The sequence below is a fragment of the Podospora bellae-mahoneyi genome, chromosome 6 (assembly GCF_035222275.1).
Source record: "Podospora bellae-mahoneyi strain CBS 112042 chromosome 6, whole genome shotgun sequence".
Taxonomy (NCBI): domain Eukaryota; kingdom Fungi; phylum Ascomycota; class Sordariomycetes; order Sordariales; family Podosporaceae; genus Podospora; species Podospora bellae-mahoneyi.
In genome coordinates, this window is record NC_085885.1 from 2,302,062 (window position 1) to 2,329,809 (window position 27,748).

General features: G+C 52.9%; 14 protein-coding genes across 14 annotated transcripts; 7 read left to right on the forward strand and 7 right to left on the reverse strand.

Moving 5' to 3' along the window:
- Positions 1-94: 94 nt before the first annotated feature.
- QC761_600730 (uncharacterized protein) lies at positions 95-3,190 on the forward strand (the record flags this gene model as incomplete). Its single annotated transcript, XM_062880533.1, has 1 exon — positions 95-3,190. One exon carries the CDS (start codon positions 95-97, stop codon positions 3,188-3,190), a length of 3,096 nt encoding a protein of 1,031 aa, XP_062729631.1.
- An 898-nt stretch (positions 3,191-4,088) lies between these two features.
- On the forward strand, positions 4,089-9,187 carry QC761_600710 (uncharacterized protein). Its single transcript, XM_062880532.1, has 4 exons — positions 4,089-5,082; positions 5,543-5,905; positions 6,169-7,019; positions 7,069-9,187. The coding sequence occupies exons 1-4, from the start codon at positions 4,919-4,921 to the stop codon at positions 8,298-8,300; spliced, it is 2,610 nt and encodes an 869-aa protein (XP_062729632.1). The 5' UTR covers positions 4,089-4,918; the 3' UTR covers positions 8,301-9,187.
- QC761_600700 (uncharacterized protein) lies at positions 8,803-9,936 on the reverse strand. Its single transcript, XM_062880531.1, has 2 exons — positions 9,574-9,936; positions 8,803-9,505 (listed from the first exon to the last, which is right to left on the reverse strand). The coding sequence occupies exons 1-2, from the start codon at positions 9,726-9,728 to the stop codon at positions 9,256-9,258; spliced, it is 405 nt and encodes a 134-aa protein (XP_062729633.1). The 5' UTR covers positions 9,729-9,936; the 3' UTR covers positions 8,803-9,255.
- A 1,576-nt stretch (positions 9,937-11,512) lies between these two features.
- Positions 11,513-11,827, reverse strand: QC761_600695 (uncharacterized protein; the record flags this gene model as incomplete). The annotated part of the gene is made up of 1 exon (XM_062880530.1): positions 11,513-11,827. The coding sequence occupies one exon, from the start codon at positions 11,825-11,827 to the stop codon at positions 11,513-11,515; it is 315 nt and encodes a 104-aa protein (XP_062729634.1).
- A 1,347-nt stretch (positions 11,828-13,174) lies between these two features.
- On the reverse strand, positions 13,175-14,821 carry QC761_600690 (uncharacterized protein; the record flags this gene model as incomplete). The annotated part of the gene is made up of 1 exon (XM_062880529.1): positions 13,175-14,821. One exon carries the CDS (start codon positions 14,819-14,821, stop codon positions 13,175-13,177), a length of 1,647 nt encoding a protein of 548 aa, XP_062729635.1.
- Positions 14,822-15,341: 520 nt separating this feature from the next.
- On the reverse strand, positions 15,342-16,020 carry QC761_0094240 (uncharacterized protein; the record flags this gene model as incomplete). Its single annotated transcript, XM_062872997.1, has 3 exons — positions 15,342-15,355; positions 15,421-15,495; positions 15,705-16,020. The coding sequence occupies 3 exons, from the start codon at positions 16,018-16,020 to the stop codon at positions 15,342-15,344; spliced, it is 405 nt and encodes a 134-aa protein (XP_062729636.1).
- QC761_0094250 (uncharacterized protein) lies at positions 15,344-16,345 on the forward strand (the record flags this gene model as incomplete). Its single annotated transcript, XM_062872998.1, has 1 exon — positions 15,344-16,345. The coding sequence occupies one exon, from the start codon at positions 15,344-15,346 to the stop codon at positions 16,343-16,345; it is 1,002 nt and encodes a 333-aa protein (XP_062729637.1).
- A 671-nt stretch (positions 16,346-17,016) lies between these two features.
- On the forward strand, positions 17,017-17,790 carry QC761_600670 (uncharacterized protein; the record flags this gene model as incomplete). The annotated part of the gene is made up of 1 exon (XM_062880528.1): positions 17,017-17,790. The coding sequence occupies one exon, from the start codon at positions 17,017-17,019 to the stop codon at positions 17,788-17,790; it is 774 nt and encodes a 257-aa protein (XP_062729638.1).
- Positions 17,791-17,799: 9 nt separating this feature from the next.
- Positions 17,800-19,125, reverse strand: QC761_0094270 (uncharacterized protein). The gene is made up of 4 exons (XM_062872999.1): positions 18,948-19,125; positions 18,406-18,864; positions 18,174-18,327; positions 17,800-18,119 (listed from the first exon to the last, which is right to left on the reverse strand). The coding sequence occupies exons 2-4, from the start codon at positions 18,701-18,703 to the stop codon at positions 17,849-17,851; spliced, it is 723 nt and encodes a 240-aa protein (XP_062729639.1). The 5' UTR covers positions 18,704-18,864; positions 18,948-19,125; the 3' UTR covers positions 17,800-17,848.
- Positions 18,195-19,387, forward strand: QC761_0094280 (uncharacterized protein; the record flags this gene model as incomplete). Its single annotated transcript, XM_062873000.1, has 2 exons — positions 18,195-18,759; positions 19,091-19,387. Exons 1-2 carry the CDS (start codon positions 18,745-18,747, stop codon positions 19,385-19,387), a joined length of 312 nt encoding a protein of 103 aa, XP_062729640.1. The 5' UTR covers positions 18,195-18,744.
- An 856-nt stretch (positions 19,388-20,243) lies between these two features.
- On the forward strand, positions 20,244-21,648 carry QC761_600655 (uncharacterized protein; the record flags this gene model as incomplete). Its single annotated transcript, XM_062880527.1, has 4 exons — positions 20,244-20,405; positions 20,464-20,571; positions 20,660-21,045; positions 21,108-21,648. The coding sequence occupies 4 exons, from the start codon at positions 20,244-20,246 to the stop codon at positions 21,646-21,648; spliced, it is 1,197 nt and encodes a 398-aa protein (XP_062729641.1).
- A 91-nt stretch (positions 21,649-21,739) lies between these two features.
- QC761_600650 (uncharacterized protein) lies at positions 21,740-22,626 on the reverse strand (the record flags this gene model as incomplete). Its single annotated transcript, XM_062880526.1, has 2 exons — positions 21,740-22,286; positions 22,352-22,626. 2 exons carry the CDS (start codon positions 22,624-22,626, stop codon positions 21,740-21,742), a joined length of 822 nt encoding a protein of 273 aa, XP_062729642.1.
- Positions 22,627-23,878: 1,252 nt separating this feature from the next.
- On the forward strand, positions 23,879-25,542 carry QC761_600640 (uncharacterized protein; the record flags this gene model as incomplete). Its single annotated transcript, XM_062880525.1, has 3 exons — positions 23,879-23,901; positions 23,962-24,200; positions 24,251-25,542. 3 exons carry the CDS (start codon positions 23,879-23,881, stop codon positions 25,318-25,320), a joined length of 1,332 nt encoding a protein of 443 aa, XP_062729643.1. The 3' UTR covers positions 25,321-25,542.
- A 143-nt stretch (positions 25,543-25,685) lies between these two features.
- Positions 25,686-27,243, reverse strand: QC761_600635 (uncharacterized protein; the record flags this gene model as incomplete). Its single annotated transcript, XM_062880524.1, has 4 exons — positions 25,686-26,145; positions 26,203-26,298; positions 26,357-26,993; positions 27,067-27,243. 4 exons carry the CDS (start codon positions 27,241-27,243, stop codon positions 25,757-25,759), a joined length of 1,299 nt encoding a protein of 432 aa, XP_062729644.1. The 3' UTR covers positions 25,686-25,756.
- Positions 27,244-27,748: the final 505 nt, after the last annotated feature.

Sequence of the window (27,748 nt, forward strand, 5' to 3'; positions counted from 1 at the left end):
ACAACCCTCTTTCAACTTCAAATGTTAACGTCCACCTTCTAGTGCTTGAACAACTCCAACATGGTCGCCAATTCGGTACTGTCAACCACAAGAAATGCCACCACACATCCCCCTCAAACGACTCCGCTCTCCCTCCCCTGAACCACCCCCCAAAAAGCGGCAGTCTTCAACAACTTCAAAGAAGAAAGCCATCGCCCCCCCCCGTAAACCAACCCTCTTCGACGACCTCGACGCCGGCTACACCCCCCGTTCCTCAACCAAGACCTCCCTCCTCGAAATCGAAGCTAGCGATGACGACACCAGCTCCTTGACGTCCCTCTCCGACGCCGATTTCGAGGACGTCCCGCTGGATGGTCCTGGCACAAAACGCCGAAAACTCTCCCAACCCTCCTCTACAGAAGATGAAGACATCGAATTCGAAGATGTCCCCACGCCTACTGCGCCAGCTCCCGATGCTGCTATCCCCAGTCAGGACCTCGATCTGACGTTGGTACGGGATACCAGAATCAATCTTGCTGCCGCGATGGGGAAGAAGGGGCCCTCGAAGCTTGAAAGAAAGATCAGGATAGCTGCACATGGTGTCCATGTCCAGTTGTTACTATGGCACAATGCGCTGAGGAATGCGTGGTGTAGTGACGAGGAGGTGATGGCGATCATGATATCGCATTTACCGCCTAGGCTGTGGGAGGAGGTGGATAGGTGGAGGAGGAGCAGTGGGTTGGAGGTACAGGTGGAGGAGCCACCACCAAAGGGGAAGACAGCTTGGAAGGGGAAAGGCGGGGGGAAAGCAACAGAGAAGGGGAGGGAATGGGGAGCGGCAGCTAAGCATCTTGAAAAAGGAGCTGTCGATATGTCGCATGGAGATCCATTATTCAGACTGATGAAGGTCCTCACATCATGGTGGAAACAACGGTTCAAGATCACGGCACCAGGGCTGCGCAAGCAGGGGTACATGTCCCTAGAACGACTCGACAGAATCACCAAGGCATTCAAGCAAACGAACGGTGACGATCAAGACCGCTTCGGGGAGAAGATTGATGGTTTAGAAGGCTTCAGAAAGCGCGCACAGTCGTGTGCAGGCAGCCGCGATGTTGGTGCCCAGTTATTCACCGCTCTACTACGGGGACTGGGAATCGAAGCTAGATTGGTGGCCAGTCTACAACCCTTGGGATTCGGGTGGAACAAACTCGAGGAAGCCGACCCTGAAGAGGAAGAGCATTACCTCTCGGAAAGCAATCCTGAAAAACCTCCCATGCCAGCCGCCAAACCACCACCACCCAAAGCAAAGAAAACACCTGCCAAACCCCCCCCCAAAACAGCCCGATCAACCCGGCATTCCGAAAAACCACCCCCCGAACCCTCCTCCGATCTCGAATCCCTCTCCGACTCCTCCAACGACCTGATAATCCCCCCTTCTCCTTCCCCACCTCCAACCTCCCCAACCAAGACCCCCAAAAAGGCGTACGATCAAGACTTGGAATACCCCCACTACTGGCTCGAAGCCCTCTCCCCCGCCACCCACAAATACCTCCCCCTCGACCCCCTCAAACCCCTCCTAGCCACCAACCCCGACCTTCTGTCTCACTTTGAACCTCGCGGCTCCAAAGCCGACCGCGCCCGCCAGGTGATGGCATACATCATCGCCCACTCCCCCGACGGCACAGCCAAAGACGTCACCATCCGCTACCTCAAAGGGCAACAACTCCCAGGACGAACCAAAGGAAGCCGGCTACCCTCCGAAAAAATTCCCGTGTACGACAAGAACGGCAAAGTGAAACGATACGAGGAGTATGACTGGTTCAAGAGGGTGATGAGCTCCTACATTCGCGGCCGTGACCCCTCCCACCCATTGACAGAAGCAGACACCCTCGAAAACGAGACCGATCTCAAACCCGCCGAGCGGGTGGACAAGGTGGTCAAAGAAGGAGAGGAGACACTGCAGTACTACAAGCAATCCAAAGAGTTTGTGTTGGAACGCCACCTCAAGAGAGAAGAAGCGCTCCTGCCGACCGCGAAACCGGTCAAGATGTTTGTTCAAAACAAGAACAAGAAACCGGGTGCACAAGGCGAGGCGGTCTACAGCCGTAGAGACGTCGTCCAAGTCAAGAGCGCAGAAACATGGCATAAACAGGGACGTGCCCCTAAACAAGGGGAGGTCCCCCTGAAAAAGGTGCCCTACCGAGCAGCGACTACAAATCGGAGAAGGGAGATTGCAGAGGCGGAGTTGGCTACGGGAGCAAAGGTTTTGCAGGGGTTGTATAGTCACGCGCAGACAGACTGGATCATACCGCCGCCGATTCAAGATGGAAAGATACCAAAGAATGAGTATGGGAATATTGATTTGTTTGTCCCGACCATGTGCCCCAAGGGTGCGATTCATGTTCCTTTCCGGGGGGCGGGGAGGGTTGCAAGGAGATTGGGGATAGATTATGCGGAGGCGGTAGTGGATTTTGAGTTTGGGCATCGGATGGCTGTGCCGGTTATTCAGGGGGTTGTTGTGGCGGAGGAGTTTTATGAGAAAATGGTGGAGGAGCTGGAGAGGGATGAGGCGGAGAGGAGGAGGAAGGAGGATGAGAAGAGGAGGAAGAGGGCGCTGGGGATGTGGAGGAGGATGTTGATGGGGTTAAGGATTGTGGAACGGTTGGAGGGGCAGTATGGGAATGTCAAGGAGGGGGAGCAGGAAGGGGGTACGGGACAAATCGGTGGTGACGTGCATATGGCGGGAGAGGGGGCGGGAGGGTTTGAGGCGGAGGAGGATCAGATGGCGGGGGGGTTCCTGCCGGAGGGACATAAAGCGGACGACTTGGGCGGCGGGGGCTTTTTTGCCGAGGGCCAGGAGGAGGACGAGCAACATGGGCGCACAACTTCAGGGTACTTCCCTACCGTCCACTCCGATGACGATGACGATGACGGGGAGGATGTGCTCGAGATTGATCATGGTGATGTGAGCGGTGTGTTGAGCGAGGCGGTGAGTCCGAAGCCAGCGTCACTGTCGCCATCGCCCACGCCAGAAATCGAAGAAACCAAGGCGCCACCGAGGAGGAGCGCAAGGCGGAAGGCGCCGGTCAAGCCCAAAGCCGCGGCGGCTGGTGGAAAGCGAGGAAGGAGGAGGCGAAACGTTGCGTCAACGAGCTCCGAGGAGGAGGAAATCGAGGAGGGATACAAGGTTTTTTATTCTGGGGAGGATTAGTTGCAGTGAGAGTACATGTCCGGCTAGGTAGATAATTCGATAATGCAATTGTCCAACCCACAGAAACCGGGGTACTGCGGGGAAAGTAAAATATATGTCATTGACTGGCTCGAATTGTTCCTTGTCAGCGCCGAATCGATGCATAAAAACCTGCCATCACGTTCACATTTTGGTGGTTCATGCAAGGCTAATGCAAGATGGAGGAGTACTGGGTGGGGAAAGGTGTGGTGGGCGATGGGTGGGCTGAGAGGGGTCTTGGGGTGGTGTGCCGGTCGAAGTATTGAAAGGTTGGAAATATTACAGAAAGTGACATATCAGATGCGGTATACGAGAGATAACACCGAGGACGGGAGAGTGATCGATCGATGCCGGTTGTGTGTTTTTTGCTCCCGAGACATGACACTTCTGTAAGCCTGAAAATAAGGACAGGTTTGTGGTGCCTGTTCCTTTTGTGTGGAAAGAAACGTGGAGTCAGAGTTGAGGGTAGGCAGAACACGCACCTGGACATTAAAGGCTTCCGGCTTTTGCATAGGTTCTGTGTGACGTTTCCTCACCTCTGGAGCTTGTCCATGTGGTTGTCTGTGGGGACAACCGATGGAATGTCCGCGGCTGACGGCAGAGTGCTCACGCCCGATGTCAAGGGAATGTCGGTGCCACGCTGGATGATGAGGCTAAAAGTTGAGATGGGAGAATACCGAGAGCGAAGCAGTGTTCGGGTTGAATGTCTAGCCAGCACTGGACTACAAGGGTGAAAGACAATATCCTTCTATCGGAATGATCGCTCCGTGGGGTCCCCTGTAACTGCCGGGGTTCTTGGTGGGTCGGTCCAGAGCGCCGGGTTCGGGGAGTTTCGAGTGCTAAGGCGCTATCAGGTTGCTGGCGGAGTCTCGGTGTCCGGTTGATAAGTCCAATATCACGAGTTTCCGAGCATGTGCAAGAGATGGTGGTTTGCTTTCCTGGTTCTGTTTGACATCAGGTGCCACACGATGCCCACCGACAAGCCGCTCCGGCATGAGCGAATGGGAGGCATTGTCACTCTCCAAAAAATACGTGGGATCACGAGCAGACATCGCGTGTTTGTTGTGGGGAACAGGTAATGGCCCTGTAATTTACCCCCCTGGAATGTGAAGCTGTCTGTCGGCCCGTGCAACAGGGCAGCTCATTGCCTGCTCGGTCGAGGCTGGAGCAACACCACCTGGCTCAAGAGACCCGACTCAACTTCTCCTCCCACACTTGGAATGATTGAACCCTGACTCTTCCTTGCTCAATCACCTCCAGGTTTTTGCCATGTCGGCCACGTCGCCGCTCTTTCCCGGAGGACCCTGAGCAAGGATTTGAATTTTGCGCCCACCTGCTCTGGAAGCCGGTCGGGGTGGTTTAGGCCATTTGGACTTTTTTTTGCTTAATTGGAAGGTGTTCCGGTTTCGTCGCGCGCGGTCAGTCGCTCAGTGCTCAGTCAGTCAGTCAGCCAGCCAGCCTCATCTGAAGCTCGTGCCTGCCACTACTCCGCGGTATACGAGTCGCCGCCATTCACACCCCCCTCCACCCACTGTCCCCGTAATATACCAAGCTCTAACTGACTGCACTGCTCAAACCTGAGACTGCGGGGCACTTTCCCTGGTTTTACTTTATACCTTACGTACCTGTCCTGTAACTTACACCACCGCCGGCGCTGCAAGAGCATGACCTGGACCAGGACCGCATCTCCCACCCAACCTAATTCTCAACATGGACCACGACGCATACCTCGACCAGCTTCTCGGACAGCAGCCAGCTCTACCACCAGCCCAGCATCTACCCGACCACTTCCCATTCGCCGCTTTAGAGGACGACGAGTTTGCAAACCTCGACCTCGAGCTGTTGTTTGGACGTCATTTTGGCCGTAACAATCCGTAAGTCACTCCTTTTTTTCCTTTCCAGTGAGTGAGAGCGGCAGAATCACATGTGGTAGTCCCACAGCAAACGACAAACTGCTCTTGTAGTGGGGGGAGCAGCAAACGTCCGTCCGGAACTCAAGCCACTGTGGACTTTTGAGTTCGTTCTTTCAAGCACAATCTTGAACCTGCTGCTGGGCTGCCTCGACTGTTTGCCTGCACATGCATTCCGACAAGGGCATGTCTTTCACCTTCACCCATCTCCACACACTCAGCCCTCGCCGGCAGCATCGGGGTGTTTTCACCGTACCATGGGCAACGCCCACTCCAAACAGGAATCAAGTCCCGATGCACGGGAGCCACCGCTGAAAAGGCACCGGCTTCATCGTTTGCGGAAGTCTCTGCGAAGCCACTCCCACCGCCGAAACCTGAACGAGCAAAACAACGGGCAAACCCAACCCTCTGACAACATCAACAGGCCAGAAAACGACAACAACGCCGTCTGGGAAATGCCCCCAGTGCGTAGGTCCCAGGGCAACGTGGATCCAGAGTTGAGCACAGAAGCGTGCATGGAAGCCGCACTCAATTTCTTCCCCGACATATGTCCCGACTATCTGCGCAAGACCGTCGAAAGTCAAAAGTGGACAGTCCAGGGCATCGTCAGTCACATTCTTGATCAGCAAGAAAGCGGCAAGAAATATCCCAAGCGTGTCAAGTCCCTAAAGCGCAAGTGGGAGGATACCGGTGAGGACGGCGAAGAAGTGCTCAGCAAGAAAATAGAGGCCGAGCCAAGATTTCAAGGCAAGACGACGGAGTACATGAAAAAGTACAAGGGAGCAGGGTGAGTGATGTATCCCCAACACGTTGTGGACAGGGGGAGACAGACTGCTGGTAACACGGGAGGAGGACTGAAGGATGATGAACGGGCGATTGCCTGTCTTTTGAGGCGTCGGCGTCGGTACTATCACCAAAGGCCCGTTCATTCGTCTTTGTGGCGCTCCTTGTTGCGGCTTTGAGCATCAAGATGACGTTGGGCTTTCTGTTCTTCCACCCGACATTGTCCCCTTTCATCACCAAGTATGTAGATTTCTGACACCCGCATAGCAGATCTCTCCTTGTGGCGGAGTTTCCCGACTTCAAGGTCAAGAATATAGAGCAACAGTTCAAACTGCACGACCATCGCATTTACCCAGCATATCTTGCTCTATGGACCGAGCTTGCTCAGGAAACCTCGCCTTGGCGGAAAAAGTCGACAACCAGGCCCAAAATGACGCTCGGCGACACGGTCAAGATGTTCTCTGAGAGCGCCGACGAGGGAGAGAAAGGGGCTGTGGAAGACTTCGTGGCTGCCCGTCAAGTTTGCGACATCAGAGCTGCCAAGGCAAGGGCGAAGAAGGCGGAAGAAGACGCCGAAGCGGCCAATTATGCGCAAGCAGAAGCTGACGGTACCATTTTGGAGTGTGGATGTTGCTTTGGGGATTTCCCACAGAATCGAATGGTGCACTGCAACGCGGAGACCATCCATTTCTTCTGCCGCGAATGTGCGAAGCGCATGGCGGAGACGCAGGTTGGCATCTCCAAGTATCAGCTAGACTGCATGTCAACAGACGGCTGCGAGGGCACCTTCAGCAAGAGCCAGAAGGATTTGTTTCTCGACGGAAAGCTGACTGTGGCTCTTGATCGCATCGAGCAAGAGGCTGTCCTTCGCCTGGCTGGAATAGAGTCACTCGAGACATGCCCCTTTTGCCCATATGCGGCCGAGTACCCGCCCGTCGAGGTGGATAAAGAGTTCAGATGCATCAGCGAGGAGTGTGGCCGTGTATCCTGCAGGCTTTGTCGGCTGGAGACGCACACGCCCAAGACTTGTCAAGAAGTTGCGCGGGAAAGTGGACATTCTGCTCGCCGTGAGATCGAGGAAGCAATGTCTGCCGCCATGATCCGGACCTGCAACAAATGTAAGGACCATCTGCCTCCACTTCGGGACATGGAGCTAACTCTGACTAGGCAAAACACCCTTCATCAAAGAGAACGGCTGCAACAAGATGACATGCACGAGGAAGGGCTGTGGCAATATACAATGTTACGTCTGTTCCAAGTCGTGTGATTACAGCCATTTCGACGAGCCCGCCCGCGGTGGGAAGCCCGGGAACTGCCGTCTTTTTGACGAAACCGAGGAACGCCACGCACGAGAAGTTCGCGAGGCCGAAGAAGCAGCTCGCAAGAAGGTGGCGGAGGCGAACCCTGAAGTCGATTCCTCCCTCCTCGAGATCAAATTCTCCGACAAAGTCAAGCAAGACGAGGCCAAACGCGCAGCTGCCCAGATCCCTCAAAGGGGCGGCATCTTTGGGCCCCGGAACCTACCCGTATATGTTCCCCCACGAATGCAAGCAATTGCCGTCCCGCCGAACCAGCCCAATGCACCAGTTCCTGCCGCACCAATGGCTCTCCGCCCCGACCAGGGGAACGAGTTGCAAAGACGGATGCAGGGACTGATTGGGTTGGACCTGGAGATTGGGATAGAGCCTCTGCCTGTTGAGGCTCATCGAAATGTGCAGATGGCAGTAATACTCCCGCCGGATCCCAACCGGGAAGCCCGGATGCAGCAACAGCAGGCGCTGCTGCGCGCACAAATTCAAGCGCAGCAAATACAGATGGAGCAGGCCCGGAACAACTTCCGGATACAGCGCGAGCAGGCGGCTGCCCAGCTCAACCATGCACGCAACGTCCAGCAAGAAGCGATGCAAAATATGCAACGGCAAGAACTCCAACTACAACAGCATATAGCGGATCACATGCACCGTTTTCCACAAGGGGTTGCTTTTCCTGCCGTTCCGAGACCTGCTCCCGGGCCTGTCCTGATGAACCCCGGGCATTTATTTGCGCCGGCTGGAGCGGCTGGACGGCTGTTCAATATTGGGAATCATGCATATCATGAACCAAACGCCCATCACCCAGCTGCCGCAGTTGACAACCCTCAACAGGCTGTTGCGGTTCCAAATCGACCCCAGGCTGTTGCAGCTCCAAACCTGCCCCCGCACAGAGTCGCCAACCCGGCGAACAACAATAATGTTAATGATGGTGGACCAGCTCAGCAGCATGGTGATGGGCCAAGACCTCTGGCGAACGACGTAATCAACCTGACCGCGGCCCCACCAGCCCCGCGGGTGAATGGGAATGGTTACCGAGCAGAATTGTACAGTCCTCGATGGGGTCATGGGCCTCCACCTGTCCGCTGAAGACCAGGGACAGTCGTGTTTTTGAGACGGTACCACGACGCCTCCTTGGGGCTATTTGGAGCCTGAGCCTTCTTTTTCTTTTGTCAGGCTACGGATCAACTTCTTCGCCTCGCCTTCCCTTCGGATTCACCTCTCAGTGGCGTTTTGCACCTGGCTTGGCTCATCCACCATTTCTGTTTATCAGTCGACAGCCTTGGTCATCCATTTGGCGCGTGTTTGGGCTGGGTTTTGTCGGATTTGGGGAGTCTTGGGGGTTTGGGACGGGTTCAGCGCTGTGTTTTTTTTATTTTTCTTGATCGTTGCATATTTTTTGCTGGTTAGTCGATATGGGGATTTTCTTTCGAGGAAGAGAAGAAGTACCTACACGAGGAAGGGAGAGAGCATTGCATGGATATTGTGGTTATGCTAAGGAAAAGGGGGTATTTAATGCGTTGGAATTTATTGTTTTTTTATTCCAAGTCCTTTGCTCGACAAGTAAGAGAAGCGGAGGGGTGGGGGCGTGGCTATCTTGATTCGAGTATGATATGGGCAACAGGACTCTATTTGGGTGGGTTGGGGATTTGGGGATCGGTTGGGCTGGTTGGTTCTTTGTATTTATTTTGTTTTTCTTCCAGCGGTTGGCTTCTTTAGGGAGGTAATCTAGCCTGGGAGTTTTCGTCGGATTTGGGATTTGGCTTGGGGGTTGCTTTTTGTGTGTGGGTGGGGTGGTGGTATCGGCGGATGGGGAGAGCAGGGAGGACCGAGTTATATTGCTTCTCTGTCATGTCTGGTTTGCCCAACAACAGACAGCACCTTGTCTTGGGCTTTCCTACTGCTAGACACCTCACAACCCTCACAGCAAATAGCTACATGAGATAACATAGCATAAGACTCTCCACAGAACAACAAATCATTGATTTTATTTTTTAAATGCTTTTTTTTTCTTTGTTGCGACATGTGACACCCATCTATCTATCTATTTCCTCCCACTCGCAAACTTTTCGTGCCACTTTCCCCTCTTTTTGACCTCGGGGGCGGCAGCGGTGGTGGGTACGGGGACGAGCTCGACGGTTTCGTGGAGCGTGGCTATGGCTTTTAGACCGCTGGTGTCTGTTGGTTCGAGGATGATGAGGGCGTTGGAGGTGTTTTTTTGGCGGAGGGAGTAGGATTTTGAGGTGGAGGGGACGGAGAGGAGGGCCGAGGTTGGGGAGGGAGAGATTGTTAGTCTGGACAGAGAGGGGGGAGGTTAGCATAGGGGAATGAGGCGGGGGAGGAGAGGGGGAGGGAGGCTTACACAGGTGGGTTCTCCCCCTCTAGTAGCGCTACGAGGTCGGGTGGGAGTTCGATGAGTTTGTACCCTGCTACCGAGTCTGGGTCAGGGAGGGAGAAGGGCGAGGGCGCTGGTGGGTGGTAGAGGGGGACTGTGGGGTGGGTTTGTTGGGTTGACATTGCTGTGATCTGTGGTTTCTCGGGTCTGAAGGTGTGGCGTTTTGTTTGTAGGGATGACGCGGAAACAAAACGGAAAAACAATATGAATAGATGGGTTACTGGCGGCCTGTGGAAAGGAAAAGGGATGATGTCACGGTGGATAGGAGAATTAATCAAGGTTATCTTTGACAGACGCGTTTGATGGGTGGGAAGACGCGTTTGGCAGGTTGGGTGTTTAATTGGTTTTGGTGGGGTGGAGTGGGGGCCCAAGACGAGTGACAACCCTAACCCTGATCGCCGTCAATAGGTTGTGTAAGTGGACTTCCTTTCCTGGATGAAAACGACAGAAGCAGAATGCTGTGAAGAAGGAACAGATCGAGTCCACCATATCCTTGCTTATTCATCTTCGTAAAACGGCACAGCGTGCTTCTTGTTCGCTTCATTGTGTCGACGTTTGCTGACATCTTTGCACCACACCAAGGTTGAGCAAACAGCTACCGCTTTGCTTCGAACCAGCGTTGACTTGACCGTATTTGATTAGAGGAGGATCAAGCTATTCTCTAAGTGGTCAATATCTCGGTCACTAAGGACAAGACAAAGTAGTTATACGCGAGTTTAGGTCCTTGGTCTTTGGTTCAGAGCTTCGTTTTGCTTGCAGATGATCAGGCTGCAGGTACAATGGAAAATAACATAGGAAAAGTCGGTCAGCCGGAAATTATAACGCATGCCTGAAACCATTGAACTGCAGGTGTTCCTTAAAGTTCGCAGTACGTGCGACCCTTCTCCTGTCTGAGTCTCCAGTGTGTGTCCCCTCCCGCGACGAGGAGTATGAGGTTTATACCACCAATGCCAGGCCTGTTCGAAACAATCACCATGGCGGACACGTAGGTTGTCCTTCATTTTGTTCAAACATCCATCCTTCACACCAGCCCTTCCATGAAGGACGCACAATTTTCTGGCGCTAATTGTTATCTTGTTTTCATAGCGCCGATGTAGGATTAACCACGCTTATGTCTGTTGCTGCTCCTTCGGAAACCCCTGCTATACTCATAGATGCGAGCGACAGATTCAAGTGGCCTATAACTGACGACTTCTGGCATGAGATACCATGAAGGAGGGGGTTTGTTCGGAGGGGAAATATTGAGGCGTTAGCTGAGACCCAGATGGAGCACAGTTGTGGAATCGACATTGTTGGCACCGGATGATACCATGGCAATTATAAATGGTGCTCCATTCATGATACTTTCAGTCTCCACTCTGTGCACCCACATTACCGGCCCTTATACCGACCTGTGCTTCCGGGTCCTGAGGCATGAAAGTAACCACCAACCATTCGCTCCGGTAGATGGCTTTCGTCGTAGACACCTCTCTAAAATCATTGAAACTGTTCACTGGTAAGCTGGCTTCCGGCGTGGCTTTCAGTCGTCTTACCCCATTCCAATCTCTCATCATCCAGACAGCCTGTTGCTTGGTTTGCATCCCCAGCATCATATATGTAGATATCCGCTTTGCATATCAATGCCTGGGCCTCCGGAAACGTGTTACCCTGCCTTGCCTCCTCCCCAGCACATCTTGTAAGCTCTGCTAACATCTCGTCGTATCCCTTTAATGCACCTTCCCCGTTCATTTGGTGACTGAGTATGTCAGCGCGAGTTTTGAGAGCATTGAGGTAGTCAGGATAATCCAAGGGTTTAATAACACTATCGTTTTGAATCATCGACTGTAAGTGCTCACAACGGTCCCTCCAAAGCCCCAGCACCTTATCAATCAGCATCAAAATCTCATTGGGCCTCGTCATGGCGCCATCAGGCCTCGTTGTAGCCGTAGTTTGACTCGCTTGATGCCCTATCATGTTTGTTGCTCCCGGCCAGGTTATGGTCCGTGGCAATCACATTGGCATGTGTTTCCGGAAGATGCAACACGTTGACTTGCTTGTCAAGGATCTCGCGGAGCTCGTCCACTGCGCGCCTCGGATTCGTCAACCCGCCCTCATCGCTGAGCGCCGCTGCACGGCCCAACCTCATGGCGAGGGTTTTGCGATGTTCTTTGGTCAGCCTCTCCGCCGTTCTTTCAATCACGCTGTCAAACAATGACAGAGCTTCGTCAAACCTGCCCGGCATCCGGGACAGTATGGAGGCCTTGCCATGCTTTAGATTCAACACCCGTTGGTCATCCCCCGCGCCTCTGTTGAACTGACCCCACTCCAAAGATGATCTTGTCGATCATCTTGAAGGCCTCAGGGAGTCTTTCTGCTTGGGTGCCGAGCACATTAGCGTGGCAGCTGGATATGTGTAGCTTGGTCTGCCTCTTTTACTGCTGCTTTATAGCAGTCATTGAACCGTCCGATAAGCTTGTGAACCTCTGGATTCGCTTAGATTCTTTGAAGCAGTTTAAAGAACAGTCCATGTAATTGCTGAGTTTTGGTTATTTCAACGTCCCTTGCCACAATCGGATCGGTGCTCCCCCAAAAAAGCAGGTAATCGTGCATTGCAGCGTTGTTACGCGAGAATGGAATGATGTCGCAGCTGGTTCCATGAAGATTCTTCCGGATATCCAAGAAGGCCAATTCAGTCAAGACATGATGACATTCAGGGTTCCCGTATTGCTCTTCTACACAATTTCTGATTCGGCCATGTAGAGCCTTTGTGGTCACATTTGTTTCAGTTCTCCATTGGTTGAATATTTCGTTGATTGTTACAGCATAGGGTGCTGTGAACGGGTCTTCGTAGTATGCTTTGAGAAGTTGGGAACCAAATACCACCACTGCGTCGACGCTGGAGATCACCACGGTGCTATGGCAATCTAAAGATGGTAATAGGCAATACTGGTTCGAGGGAATGTTATGAACGGCAGCATCATCCCCTTCCCGGGTTTCTTGAACCAAGAGAGGAGCCTTGTCCGAGATTGTACGGGAGCGTATAACTTTGAGCCAATTGATAATGCTTCTCAGGTAGTGTGAGTTTGCCGGCACGCCGTTCTTGTGATCATGAGCATAAACAATAAAAATGCTCGTCGTTTCACGTTGAAACACGTCGATATCGGCAAGGGCGGCTAGAATTTCGTCAAAGGCATCATCCAGATCTAAGACAACGTCAATCAGTCACATCGACTAAGTATTTGCATGGCTATATATCACGTCTGCTTACATTAAACACCTCTATATAAGCGCAGCTCGTTGTTTGCTGACATTTGAATGGGTTGAGATTGCAACCATGAAGAATCAGGGGCTGACTTGAGCGAATATTTTGAGTTGTCTGGGCGAGCTCGGAAGACGGACCCATTGCTCGAAAACACGCATGACAACTCACCACAGCCAGTTTGTGGTCAAGGTGCAGGGTAGATGTCTTTAAATGGGATGCGCGCTTGCCTAATGTAGGTAGACCCCAGTAGTAATGGAGGCTGAGAAAGTGCTGGCTGCTCAGGCATGATTTTTACATTAAGACGTTTCTTAACGATCACTGAACGTATTACGCACGACCCCTCAGTTTAAACTCCAATTCCAATGCCCCCGGCGAAGCAGTGAATTGATCCCTCAACTCACCAACCAGCCTCTCTCCCCTTTCTTTCCCCCAGTACCCAACATCAAACCTCGTCACCAGCAATGCAATGACAAACCTCATTTCTGCCATTGCGAGTGCTTTCCCAACGCAATTGAACCTCCCCTGACTGAAAGGCTGGAACCCCCTACCATCCCTCACCATCTCAGGCCTTGTGGTCCACCTCTCTGGAACCCACTCGAGAGCTCTTTCATAAGCCTCCTCCGACCTTCCCATTGACCACCTCGGTGACACAATAGTGACCCCACCTGGCACCCAGCTTCCCGCAATCTCCAACCCTCCCTCTGGAGTCTGCCGATAACCCCCAGTCGGCACCGCCGGCCAAAGCCTCATAGTCTCCTTGATAACCCCCGTCAACAACCCAACCTTTGCCAGCTCCCCCTTGTCATAAATATCCACCCCGTCCAACTTTCCCCTCAACCTCTCCTGCAGCTCCCTATTCCTAACCAACTCATAAAAAGCAAACACCAACGTCGGAGCAATAGTATCACTCCCTGCAATAACAACCGTAACCGCATCCCCATTCAACCACTCCCTATCCTTTTTCAACGTCCCCCTGCTCAAACTCTCCTCAATCAACCAATGACTCACATCCCTCCTCGCCCCCACCTTTCCATGCCTTGCGATTCTCTCCCCCATCCGCTCCTTACACCACTCCATCATCCCCAACCAATCCCTCACAATCCACATCCAAGGCGTGACATAAAACGCTACCTGCGCAAGCCAAGGAACAGCACTAAACGGTCCCAACAACCCCATCGCCCGTCTCAACAACCTCACCGCCCAATGCCATTTCTGCGATTGCAACATTTCAAACCCCTGACCAAAGGCAAACTCGCCCATTACATCAAACGTGAAGAAATAGAACCAGTCAGAGGCATTGATCGGCTTTCCCTGTCTGGATAGACCCTCTATCCTCTCCGCCAGGACTTCAGCATGGTGATGCACTCGGGTCTCATAATCCCTCATAGCAGCAGAAGTAAAACCCTTGTCCCACACCTTTCTCCTCTGGTCATGCTCATGGACATCCCGTGTGGTGTTGAGTGCTATTTCAGGCAGCAAAAAGTCATACCACACTGCCTTGGTGCACGTACTCTTTGGGCCGTCGATAGTGTTTGGGACAGAGGGGTCAATGATGGTTAGCTCTTCCGGGCCGGTGCGGATCACGCTGCCGTATTGGACCCGGAGGCCTTCAATGACGAGATGGTTTTTCCCGTAGCGGCACTGCCAGACGTGCCAGAATTTTGTGATGGCCGCGAGTTTGGGACCGGGGAAGGAGCGGAGGCGGTGGAAGTACAGCCGGTAGATGGAGATGCTGCTGAAAAGGCCTAAGTTGTAGGAGGTGGTGAGAAGGAAGGTGGCCTGGAAGGGATTCGGTTGGTCATTGTAGAAGGAAATGAGGTAAATGAAGATGGTGAGAGAGGAGTAGAGCCAAAATAGTGTTGGGGCTTGCATGTGCCATTCCCCTCGTATGAAGAGAGCCAGGTGGGAGGTAACCCCAAGGAGGGCGGCTGCTGGGTATAGCACAGCGGAGGGAAGCTCTAGCAGAAGACCCATGGTGGCTAACCTTCGCAGGACGGGTGCTATGGTGGAAGACAGGGCCGATATGGTCTAGGAGTGGGGAGAGGGAAGATATGATGAGGATAGATAAAGCGGATGCTCGGAACGGGGTGAGATATCAGTGGGGCCGCATTCAGCCCTATGCCTCCCCTGAACATGGCGGGCTGTCTGATACTGGCGCAGAACGTTGAATGTGAAGACAGCCGACTGGACCACCGCCCCGTTCTCCGAGCTCGCCTATTTCAGCACATGTTTGTGACCGAAGGGCAGAAACGCTCTTGGCCGTGGCACAGTGATGATGTTATTCCGGGACGTAACTACCCGGACGGAGTTACGGATGTGAAGGAAGATGAGACGCCGTCTGAGAGAATGTGCCAACGGGGCTGGGGTAGTGGCATAGCTGCCGCGTGGCGATGAGCGAGGAAACAGACATGGTCAAATACCCGCCGCTGTCTCGACCAGAGAGACTGGAACTGATTCGGCCCTACCAAGTCGAGTGAACAGAAACAAAAAGAGATTATGGACTCCGAGCTATTGAACAGCCAGGTAAGAGTGGTTACCATCATGAAAGGTCTTGCTGCGGGCCAGATACTTACCATGGACCAGATGGCCGAGGCCATACATCGAATGCAGAAGCTGGTCGGTTGTGGCGTTTTCCATGTCCAATCGATCTGGCTCTTCACCCGCAGTGACCTGAAAACGATCGTGATCCCCCAGTCAGCTTTCGGGATCATTAATGCCATTGCAAGCTCCAACGACTGGCCAGAGGTGCTGAGCCGCGTACCAATGGTCTTCTTTTGGGTGTGGATCAACCTGTTGCCTTTCGCGATCGACAATCAACGTCAGGCGGAAGCCATACTCGAAGACCGACACAACAAACCATGGCGGACAATGCCTTCACAGAGAATGACAGAGGCCCAGGCCAGAATACTCATGCTTCTGTTGTATCCGGTATCTCTCTTCACGAGCCTGCGGCTGGGAGGAACACGCCAGTGTCTGGCGTTGATGGTGCTTGGATATGGATACAACGACCTGAATCTGGCTGACAGGAGCTGGATCAGCCGGAACGTTATCAACGCCTTGGGTTTCTGCTCCTTTGCCTCGGGGGCCTTGGAAGTTGCCATGGACTCGCCCTTATCATTTTCAGGAGAAAATAACCAGACTGTTGTCAAATGGCTCGCTATGATTGGCGGCATTGTCTTCTCAACGGTACAGACTCAGGACATGGCGGATCAGGTCGGGGATAGCTCGAGGGGCAGAAAGTCGATGCCGTTGGCTCTCGGAGACGGACCGGCTCGATGGATGATTGCGATTCCCATGGTTGGATGGTCGATAGTCTGCCCCTGGTTTTGGGGTGCGGGTGCTGTGGTACATGTGGTCGCTGCATTCTTGGGCCTCTTGATTGCATGCAGGACGCTGACATGGCGTAGCATTGAGGCGGATAAGCGGACTTTCCAATTGTGGAATCTGTGGATGGCAGGTCTCTACACTCTGCCTTTGCTCTCTGCAGGTGGGCGGTGAATGATGGTGGTGGGGGTTGGGCTGTTGCCTGCCATAGAAACAAGAGGGGGAAGGTGGGGTATGCATGTTTACTCCTTCTCTGATACAATCAACCCGCACTCTTTTCATAGTTGAGCAATAATTACATTTCTTTCAAAATCCACAGGACATGTTACTAGGCACTATACACGGTCCTGACCTCTGCGAGTTCTTCTCGATAGCATATATGATCTCAACATCGCTTCACTGATAGATATCTGATATGATCACTACGCCCGGTTTTTTAGCAACCATGTCATCATAACTCCGGTCTTTTCACCGCTATCTAATCTGCGCTGATGTGACACAGATTCTCGTTAGGCGAAGCCCGTTCGGGAGGATCGGTACAAAAGGACGCCCGGGTCCGGTCCAACAACCGGTACCTTATTGCGACCTCGGCTCCGGTCCCACGCCCCCGTCGCTATCATATTTGACGGCCGCGCCACCCCCGCTGCCCGCCAGCCTGATGAACAGTGGGATGTGAGCTTGGCTTTGTCAGTGCTGACTGCTTACCTGCACCCGTTCCGACACAGCTCCAGCAGGCTGCCGGATATTTCCCTCCTCGACACCAGTCTCATTATCGCTTCGTCCTCCGCGCCGTCCTTGTAACCCGCCCTCCTGCAATCCGCATCCTCTGAGCACATTCCATCAACATGGCCAAGCCCGTTTTCGTCCTCCTTCACGGTGCGTGGCACGGTCCGAGCTGCTGGCACCGTGTCATCGCCGAGCTTGAACAGGCCGGCTACAAGGCTGTTGCTCCCGCATTACCTTCTTCGGGTTCCACACCACCTACACCCGACTGGTCCAAGGATGTAGAGATAATCCATCAGACTGTTTCGGACCTCGTAAAGCGGCAGGATGTTGTTGTGGTCACACACAGCTTCAGCGGAATGACTGGCGGCACAGCGTTGGAGGGTTTGGACAAGGATACTTGCATGTCCAGAGGGCTGAAGGGGGGTGTGATCAGACTCATCTACATTACAGCCTTTCTTGTTCCGGAAGGGTTCCAACACTCGCCTGAAGGAACGCGAGACAACATGATCCCCGAGATGATTACCAACCTGGACTCGGGCATCGTTACGGTCAAGCCAGAGGATGTGAAAGGCATGTTCTATCAGGATTTAGACGACGACACAGTTGCCGAGCTGGCAAAGGAACTGCGCCCGCAAAGCTTTGGTGCCTTCTGGAGTACCACTACTCACGCCGCTTGGCGCCATGTCCCGACGACCTACATCCTTACCACTGGGGACAGGCCGACCACCGTTGTTGCGGCACAGTACCTCGTTGACTCGGCAAAAGCAAGTGGCCCACATAAGATTGACAATGTCATCAAAGTCGACACCGGCCATTCGCCCTTCATCAGCCGACCCGAGTGGACTGCAAAAACATTGATTGAAGAGGCTAATAGGTCACTTCAGCTGGAGTAAATCATTGGCTACATAGTTGGAATCAAAGTCCCCTGAACATCTCTGCTATGGCACAGACTCAATTATCTGGCCTTTGTCCAATAACAGTGAGCCGCCCGACATTGTACGCCAACTTCTGCCTGTCCCGAAATACTCGGGTGATCAGTTCTCTGCAGCAGCTGCCTAGGTCTCCCGCAATGTGATCCAAAGCCTTGTAGCTCACTTCCTCCGAAGCCATCAATGCTGTGTCCAGCTGAAACGGCAAGAGCTCCAGAGGAAACGGACGATTATCGGTGGTAATGTTCACCAAGCCATTCTGCTCGAAGAATTCAGGGAGTCTGACTGGCCAACTGAAAAAGCGTAAGTAGTTCTCCAGAGTCTGACTTGAGGATAGAATGATTTACTCATCAGTTGTCCAGTTTGGCTTCGTCCCACCCAATGTACCTATCATCTCGAGCAATGGGGTTAGGTTGTCGGTGGTGTTCTTTCCCTCCTTGGTTCGAACTATCTTCCACCTGCTGTAATCAATCTCCCCCCAGGAGATCCACCCGCCGGGCTCTACGACAAGCACTAAGTATCAGCACATGGCGATACGGCAAGAGCTCAACCGCCTGACCGAAAGAGTGGGACCCATACTCAACAGCTTGACAAGGTTTTTGATGATCGGAGCGGGATCGTTGCTGTTCACAGCTAGATGAAACAGTTGGATGTGGACAATGTCATACCTCCCAACGAGGCGGTCTGGCAGCGGTGCCAAGCAGTCGAGGTTGTGAACCGACACGTTGGGTGGTAACCATTCCTTGGGTGGACACTGCGTCAAGTCGATATCGAAGCCGTCGATCCTTGCCGAAGCCGGGAGATATCGCGCCAGGTCCACGAGCCAGATCCTGCATAGAAAAGGATATGGTGTGAACGACATGCATTTGGCCTGCATGGCTGACAGGAAGGGCACATAGGGTGAGGGGGAAACTTTAGATGAAACCGTACCCGGTGCCCACTCCTATCTCCGCGACCTGCATCCCTTCGCGGTCCGCTGGAATGTTAGGATGGAGACTAAATCCGCCGTCTTTCCAAAGGAAATATTGCAGGTTGAGCCTACAACGCAGAAAAGTCAGACTCTGATTAACCCATCCCTGAAGGCCAGGGCCAGCCAAGGCTTCTTTGACATTTGCACTGACCGGGCATTGGCCGAAAAGCTCCTCCCCAAAATGTACGCTTCGTCATGCGCCGTTTCGTTCGACATCTTACGAGTATCAATCTGAGGTAGACGAGGCGACCTGAATAATCGAGTTTGGCAGCCACTGACGACAGATTTTGACAGGATTCCGGCGTATCCGTCCACACAGCTTTATACAATATTCATCACCATCAAGCCGCGCAATTGCTCGCCGTCAACAATCCAACTGGCAAGGCAACCTGTATCACGGAAACTTCCATCACAAAACAGTTTATGCAGAATATCGGCAAAAGGACCGCAAGCATGGCTGCGGCGTATGCTCCCACTGGGTGCCTTACCAACGACCCTAAGACCACTCATATTGCACAACTGGTTGCGTTTGGCCAAACTGTTTACCGAGAGAGCGTCAAGTGGCCGAAGTGGATCCGGCTGGGAGCATAAGCTTGCATATGCAGCATAGGATCTATGTAGGTTGTCGTGCCGCTCCCGAAGATCCCGTAGCTATGATAGCCCCGGTGGTAGTGCATGCAAAGGTACAGTGGGTATGCCCCTGCATTGGTCAGAGATTCCGCAGATCCCCCAGCCACGACGGGCTAGAGCCATCTTTTTACACCATTAGTAGGGTCGATCTTTGAGAACCAAAGACCAGAAATCGGGCAAACAAACATACAGCATGGATCCGAAGGATCTGTACCGCACTACACTTCCAACATTACCTTTAACAGACTTCCATACGCGTGGCCACAGGATTCACTGTCTGACCAACAAAGCTATTACCGTCCTTGTCCGACCACCTCCGTCATACAGAGCCACATTCGTTCCAAAATCGCATTCGAAAGTCCTCCGCAGGACGAAGATGGCTGGATAGGCCCGTCCCAGCACGTTGTGCGGGTAGCATTGGTCGTTCCTCTCCCGGCCCTTCCGTGGTTCAGCGTGGATACGGCACAGCTTCACGATAAGGTATGGTGCAACGATCTCGGTCAGCCAGCGGCGCAAAAGTGCATGAAGCCTGACCGCAAGCAGCCTCAGATTCAACGATGAGCTGAGGCTCCCAGACGCTTATCGGAGAGGCGCTATCTCAGATAACCGTCGGTTTCCCCCAACATTTCGGCCGTGAACCGGCTGTCACGGAAATTTCATTTTGATATCCTCATGGCAACCTGACCGGCGTGCATTGCATCGCCTTCATGCACTTGGGAGGTAGTTGTCCGGACAGAATCAGCAACATCGGTTCATCCCTTGATATTGCCATCTAGACGGTCACCGCTGTTGCCGCAGATAGAACCTCATCCCTACAATGGCCCCCTACAATGTCCGCATGGTGTTTCCAACTGCGGTATTAGCGGTGAACAGCACTGGCTTACTCCTGTCCTTTACGGCGGTGGCATTGAGGTTCTACTCGCAGTCATTGCGTGGCACCAAGATGGGACTGTCCGAGTACTCCATCATAGCCTCCTGGGTGCGTTCCCTACCCTCTCTCCCTGGCCCCCACAACAACTAACGACCCACCAACATAGCTCTTCACCTTCGGCCTAGTCGTGTCCGAGAATTTCACCGTCACCCACGGCGGTGTCGGCCAGGTCTCATCAACCGTAACAGCAGAAGAACTTCTGTTCTCCACCAAGGTAAATAATACCTGTTCCATTCCCCACCTGTCTTCACCCCAGCAACCACCACCCCCCTTTTCCGCATAAACACTAACCCTGACAATAGCAATTCATCACCATAGGCGTCTGCGGCTCCCTATCCGTAACCCTCGTCAAAATCTCCCTTCTTTCTTACTTCCTCACAGTATTCTCAGCCTACCACTGGTTCGTCATATGCGATTACATCCTCCTCGCCCTGACAACAGGGTACGGCATCGCCTTTGTGATCGTCTCCCTCGCCGGCTGCCGACCCTTTAGCGCAAACTGGGATAAAGTCTCCAATCCGGACTATGTCTGCATTGAGACGAGCAATTTCTATGTAGCGCAGACGGGGGTGGGGGCTATCCTGGATTGTCTGATCTTGTTGCTGCCGGGGGGGGTGATTTTGGGGTTGAGGAGTATGAGGAGGCGGAGGAAGTGGGGGTTGTGGGCGGTTTTTAGTTTTGGGATCGTGTGAGTTTTCCCGGGGGAGCAGGGAGGGGAAAAAAAGCGGAGGTTGTACTGACAATGGGTAGGATCTGTGGCGTCTCCATTACGAGGCTGGTTTACAACAATATGGAGGAGTGGATGGCTACTAACTTTACAGAGTACGCAGGTATTGCGGCATTGTTGGGGGCGTTGGAGGCGAATTTGAGTATTGTTTGTGCTTGTATGCCTGCTATGCCGGCGCTGTATCATAAGGTGAGGGGGCGGTGGAAGTGGGGGGATCTTCAGGAGGAGGGGAAGTTGGGGGTGGAGGAGAGTGATGGTGGGGTGAAGGGGGAGGGGGTTCCGAGTGAGAAGACGGTTGATGTTGAGAGGAGGAGGTTGAGGGAGGAGGGGGATAAGCTTTATCCGTTGAGTGTTACGCAGAAAACGGTGGTGAGTAGGACGGAGGGGGAGAGGGATGATGTGGAAACAGGGGGGACGGAGTTGTGGGCTGGGCCGGGGGTGGTGGATTTGGATATGTTGGATTTGCCGAGGATGAATAGGGTTGAGAGCGTGAGTGAGGGCGGCCAGGGGCTGCCCGAGTCGCCTTGTTGGGGGGTTAATCAGGCGAGGAAGTGGAGGCGGTGACTGGGAATTGTACATTCGTTTGGTAATTTCATAGCGGTCAAGCATTTAGCGCGAATTCAACCTCTCTATCTGCTATCTGCCTTTCCCTTTTCTACATGGGCACATAATCCACCACCTCCGTCAACCCAACCATCGCCGGCACCCCCCCTTCCCCCTCCCTCAACGCATAAAACGCCTTTGTCGACTCAACATCACTAACCTGAATTTCTGGCGGGACCCTCGAGTAATTCATAACCGACTTTTCGTTCCTCGGCCCCAACTGCACCGACGCCGCCGCCTCAAACACGGTCCCCGTCTCGGGGTTCACGTCCAACGCGAACTCGTGCCTTAACCCTAAAACGTGCCCTAGCTCGTGGGTGAAGACCTTCCATAGGTTTGCCTTCCACCGGGGCATCGAAAAGACGGGGTTGTAGACGAGCATCATGTTGAGATCGTTGGCGTTGGGGAAGAAGGCTGAGGCGAGGGTGCCGCCGCTGTCGCCGCCGTGGCAGAGGGCGAAGGTGGCGTCTTTGGGGTCGGTGACCCATTCGAAGGTTACGCCGATGGAGAGGTCGTTCCACTTTTGGCAGGCGAGGTTTAGGTGGGTTGCTGCGTAGGAGGCGTCGGAGGGGGTTTTGAAGCCGGAGGTTAGGGCGACCCTGACAGGGGGTTAGTATACTTGGTTTTGAGGAGGAAGAAAATCAAAGGGAAGGTGGGTGCACACCATCTGATGACTGACCCGGGTGCCCATCGCGGGCACTCCTTTTCGAGACCGACCATGATGTTGTGGGGTGCACCGGGCCCACGGAAAGGCCTGGGGATGGGCTGCTGGGTTATGCAGTGGGGGAAGAAGTCATCGTCGGTCGAGGAGTCGTCTCTGGGTAGGGACGGGATCTTGTCTGAGGGGGACACAGTGTCGAGGGCATGTTCGCCGAGGGCATCGATAACTTGACCAATAATGATCTCCTTTGTGGAGGGTTCCGAGGTTGGGGTAGCCATGTTTGGTGTTGGGGACGTGCCGCACCAATTTGGGGGTAGGAGATCCAGGTTGAGTTAGTGATGAAGGGTGGTAAAGGAGGGATGGTGAAATATGAGTGTCGGTAAGAACTTTAGACTGAATGGTTTGGCTGATGGTGAGGCAAAAGAGAAGATCCGATGATGGTATCTAGGAGCGGCTTTATAATAGAAACAGTTGGTCCTCAGCTTCACTGTCACAAGTTGATCAGGCGTAGCTAGCTGCCTGCGTGTGAGCGCGGTGATCTATGAGAATTCCTGGGTAGGAGAGGGAGAAAACCCCATAGGTCTCAAGCCGCATATTGAGCGAGATAGGGGCGTGTAACACAACCCCTGAATGTGTACTAGTGTGGTGTTTGACAGCAGCTGGAACAAGCAGCAAAAGCCTATAGCAAACCCCAAAGAACGCCATACAACTAATTATTGGCCAACACCTGTACGGTGGTGTAAAGTCTACGCAGTTGTATCCTCTTTATTGACGCAGTCCTGAGGTTCTAGAACATCTGCCATGAGAGAGATACACCGGACCACATACTCCGCTCAGCCAGCCACAGCCCTACAAGGCGGTGATCTGACCAAATATGGACTCAAGCTCCAACTAATTAGGCTCAGCATCGATTTCTGCAAAAGTTGGGATGCACCTCGTGCTGCTCAGCAGGAGAGGGGTAGATGGGATCCGAGTTGCAATCCGAGCACTCAGATGGCCCCAAACAAACAGCCGCAACATGCTCAATCCAATAGTTGCCATGGGTAGGAAACAGAGGTGAAACTATCTTTGCAGCCACAAGATACCTTAGTGATCCCTGGTAGGTCGTGAGACTGTTTAGGTGTGCTGGTATATTGCATACATTTTACTCGGTGTCCAATATCCAGATTCAGCCAGGCCCAACAAGCTGTCGCTATTCCTGTTTAGATACCACATCGAGCGATGTGATAGCTATGTGATTGAACTCGGTTTCTATCACCATGCTTCAATCATGTTCCTGAAGACGCCCAGTCTTGCATAGGAATGCACCATGCCTGAGAGCAATTGCGTGTGGACTTCGGACCTTGATACAAGCTCTTGGATTGATAGCTATCAGTCGGCTTTGCAAGAGATCCATGTGGATGGCTCCATGCTATCTCCCTTGAAAAGGTTATAAAGAAGCAGTGTTCCCTTGGTTCTCTCGTCCAAGTAACCATAGCAGAACACATTGCCAACAACACCTCTTTCACTCACAAGGAAAACACCCCTATAATGACCACCGAATTTCAGGAACTGTGAGTTATCTCAGCCATCCAATCATTTGTTGCCGGTCACGGAGCTAACAATGCAACCAGCACCGTGGAGACCCTCGGTCACGAGCCCATTGGATGGGACTATGACCACGGGAACGACCCCAATGCCCCACCCGACATCGAAGCAGCGCTGGAGAAACTTCAGCCAGACCATGGTCATAACGACTACTCCCAGCTGGTTGCCATTCCTGTCTCTGAGGAAGAGATCGAAGCCGCTTCCAAGATTGACTATGTCAAGTGGAAACAGGAGCGCGCAGCGAAACCACACAAGGGTGAGTGTTGTCATGATTGATAAACAGACCCACAAACCTTTGGCTGACTTTCTCTTCAGACGGCGGTTTCGAGTATGCCGAGCATAGCTACCTCGGTGATTCCCTAACCTTGGCTTGGAACGACGGGCAGTCCTACGTTGCCAAGAACAAGCCCTTCACCCTCCCGAACGGACTCGAGGTGACATATGGTCAGATCAACGGACTGGCTGGAGACTTCTACGGCACTGTCAACCCCATCAGCGACGGCAGGGACTTGCAGGACCAGCGCCAGCGTTTCCTGCGAGCCTGGTACTGGCTTGCCGTGGACAGGACTCGCAACCCAGCCGAGGCGCAGAAGATTCTCACCACACTCTCGACTGAAGTCGACATGGTGCAGGCAGCACTCGACAAGGGCCAGGATCCGTCGACTGTCTATCCAACAATTCCGGATGTCAACGTTCAGCTACAGCTCTACACCATCGCTCGTCCTGACGAATGTCCCAGCTATCTTGGCCTGGCCAAGATCAACTGGGACCACTTCGGCGCCGACGCCCGCACTGCTTACAACGCCTGTCACTCCGTCGCCCTGCAAGTCGCCGCCAGTGGGAACCTCGAGCTGGCCTACGCCATGAACGCCTTCGGCGACCACTTCCTCCAGGACTCCTTCGCCGCCGGCCACATGCGCACCCCGAGACGCAAGCTCCACGACAGTGTTGGCGCTGCTGATCTATGCGCCAAGTACATGCACGATGAAGACAACGCGATCGGTCTCTCTGTCAAGAGTCCCATTGGCAGGGCCTGGCACACCTTTGGTGACAAGAAGCTGCTTGATAAGGAAGATATTGCCAACAAAAACGAGGCTTGGAACGCGGTGCGCGCATCCGCTGATGAGATTTACACTGCTTGGAAGACAAAGACCGTGCCCGAATATCCGAAGTATGCTGCCTGGAACTATGCCCCGATTCTGAGCGAGGTTTCCAGCATTGTTGCGCCTCTCTTCACGCCGGATGGTCAGCGACGGATCGATATAAGGAAGCGATGTCAGGCCAAGTATACCTACAACTACTGGTATTGGTCGACTGCGGCTGATTGCGCGCTGAGTGGGCTGTGGAAGTATCCGATTAAGCCTACGGCGGATTGCAAGATCTGATCATTGTCACGTGCATGTGATGAGAGGCCTGTGGTAGGGTGATACCACCAGGAAACGTCGTTGTTGAAACAGGTGCTTCCAAAGCAGTCAAGCCCCATATCACCAATTGCACGTGTTGGATGGATCGGGCCATCATACTGTTTCCGCTTTGGTGCCTGGGTCTTGGACTTTGTGAGATGGAAGTATGTTCAGATGCAATTATTTCATATTACATCTTCAACCCCCTTCTCCCTTCATGTGCAACGAAGATGAGGCTTTTCGGAATGTGCTGCAATGGTGGCCAGGTGGGGGTCTTCCCATGTGTGATGCAGATCCTAGCCAGGCTGTCATAACAAGCCAAACGGAGAAATACATGAAAGAGAGGCTGTCCGAATTCCATTGTGCTAGCTGCCTAGGTAATTAATGTCCTCATGTTGCGAAGGGTGGAGTCCCCCAGCTATAGTTTTGCTAAATTCGGTTTCGAAAGTCTTGAGTTGCCTCCTAATGAGTTTGATCTTGGCCCAGTATCTCCCTTGGCTCTCCTGGCGTTTCTGACCTGTTCCCGTCGTTCAAGCTCCTCTGTTTCTTTCTGCTCCTCCGTCCTTTCTGGGACATGTTGCGTGCCCTTCTCATAATCAATCTTGTGTCGTTGGATCCTGAACGCGCGGTACCCAGTGGAAGGGTAAAGACCTTCTTTGTTCACCGTTGGCTCTACAATTGGCACAGCCATGTCGAGAACCTTTTGTTTGAGGGCAGCCGATTTGAATGGTATGGGCAATTTCCTGCCGCCTTCATTCGACCGGGTCATGAGAAATGAAGCAATGGATCCGGTAACCAGCGGAGCAGCTGATATCGATATTAGCATTCTTCGCTGGACGGGCATATCATGATTGCGGCACCTACCAAATGAAGTCCCCTGGTCGAATTCCTTTCCTCCGCCTTGTACGTCTTTGAGCCTCGGAACCGGGACATCACATCCGGGAGCATAAACATCGATGCCTAGAAGAAGAAGACCTGTTAGACCGTGCCCGTTAAATATGAATCTGGAACAGCTTACCTGCGCCGTAATAGAAGTGGCGGCAGTTAAACCCCTTATCGTAACCCCCAACCATAAGAACACCTGGATGCATGGCAGGCAATCCAAGGCCGTCGATCTTCCTCAGGCTCTCATTCAGAGCATCTCCTGCCTTCTTATTAGTCGCTTTCTTTATCTTCTCATTTCCCTTGCTCTCCTCGTTGGCCTCCTTCATTTGGGCAACCTGCAAACTGAGCGACTCCACATGTCCCAAATATCTGCTTCGCATTTCTGGTGTTATCTCGATCCCCTTTTCATTTCCCGCGGCAGCTACAATCAGAATCCCAGCCTCGAGCACCTTGTCGATCGTTTTGTAACAAGAAACAAGAGCTTTCACTTGCGACGAGGCAACAGCCCGAACTCCCACGCCGAAGGAACAATTGATGAGTGCAGGCTGTCCCTGGTGGTACCTTTGGCGATGCTTCATGACGGCCTGTAGCGTCCGGTCCAATTCTTCCGCAGTGGTTCCCCGCCTCAATACGTAGATCTTTGCCTTGGGTGCTGTATTCTTGATGATACTCAGCACGATATTGCCGTGGAAATCGCTTGACGGCCTGTCGAGCCGAGATTCAGGCTCATGTAGCAAGTCGATCCCATCAAAACCGGGCTGACAGTCGGATTACATCGCATGTTAGCCAGTCTGTACCTAAGCAGTGCCAGTTTCAATCGCATGTGTGTATTTGAATATTTACCTGTTGCTTGAGCAAGAATTCGTTCTCGAGGACATATATGACAACACCCTCACCATCGGCATTGTCGACTTTTTGACCTGCCGTGGTCTTGAGGGAAATCGATTGGTAGCCCCACCAATCTTGAAAGGGTTTGGCAGTCGGTTTGACGGCCAAGATGGTTGTCATCTTGCGATCCATTGTGCGATGAATAGATAATGACAGTGCAAATGATGGTTGATGGAAACTGCAAGAGAACTGTCGTGCACACAAAGCATTGAACGAAAGAGAGTCGAATGATCCTTGTAGGCATCAAAGCATCGAGATGAGATAACTCATGCTCAAAAGGCTAGAGCCAGAGAGTCCCTGATCGATGAACCCCTCGTCACATACCGGTGTCTTCCAGCACAGCTGAAGTTGCAAAAGCGGGCATTCAGCTGACCACTAGCAATCTGCAGCGCGGAGAAACACCCAAAACAGAGGGCACAACAAATGTTCGCTTAACCATACCGGGAGTATTTTGTGTGATTGAGGAAAATCGATCACTAGCGCCAGCGCGTAGAGGAAAATATTGGCTGATTGACCAAAAATGGTACATCACACAAAAAACATCAAAAAATAGTTTGCTTGCGTTCAGGGGTTCTAATTCGCAATTGGGAACGGCATTTGAAATGTTCCAGATAATCCAACGAGTACATTGAACCTA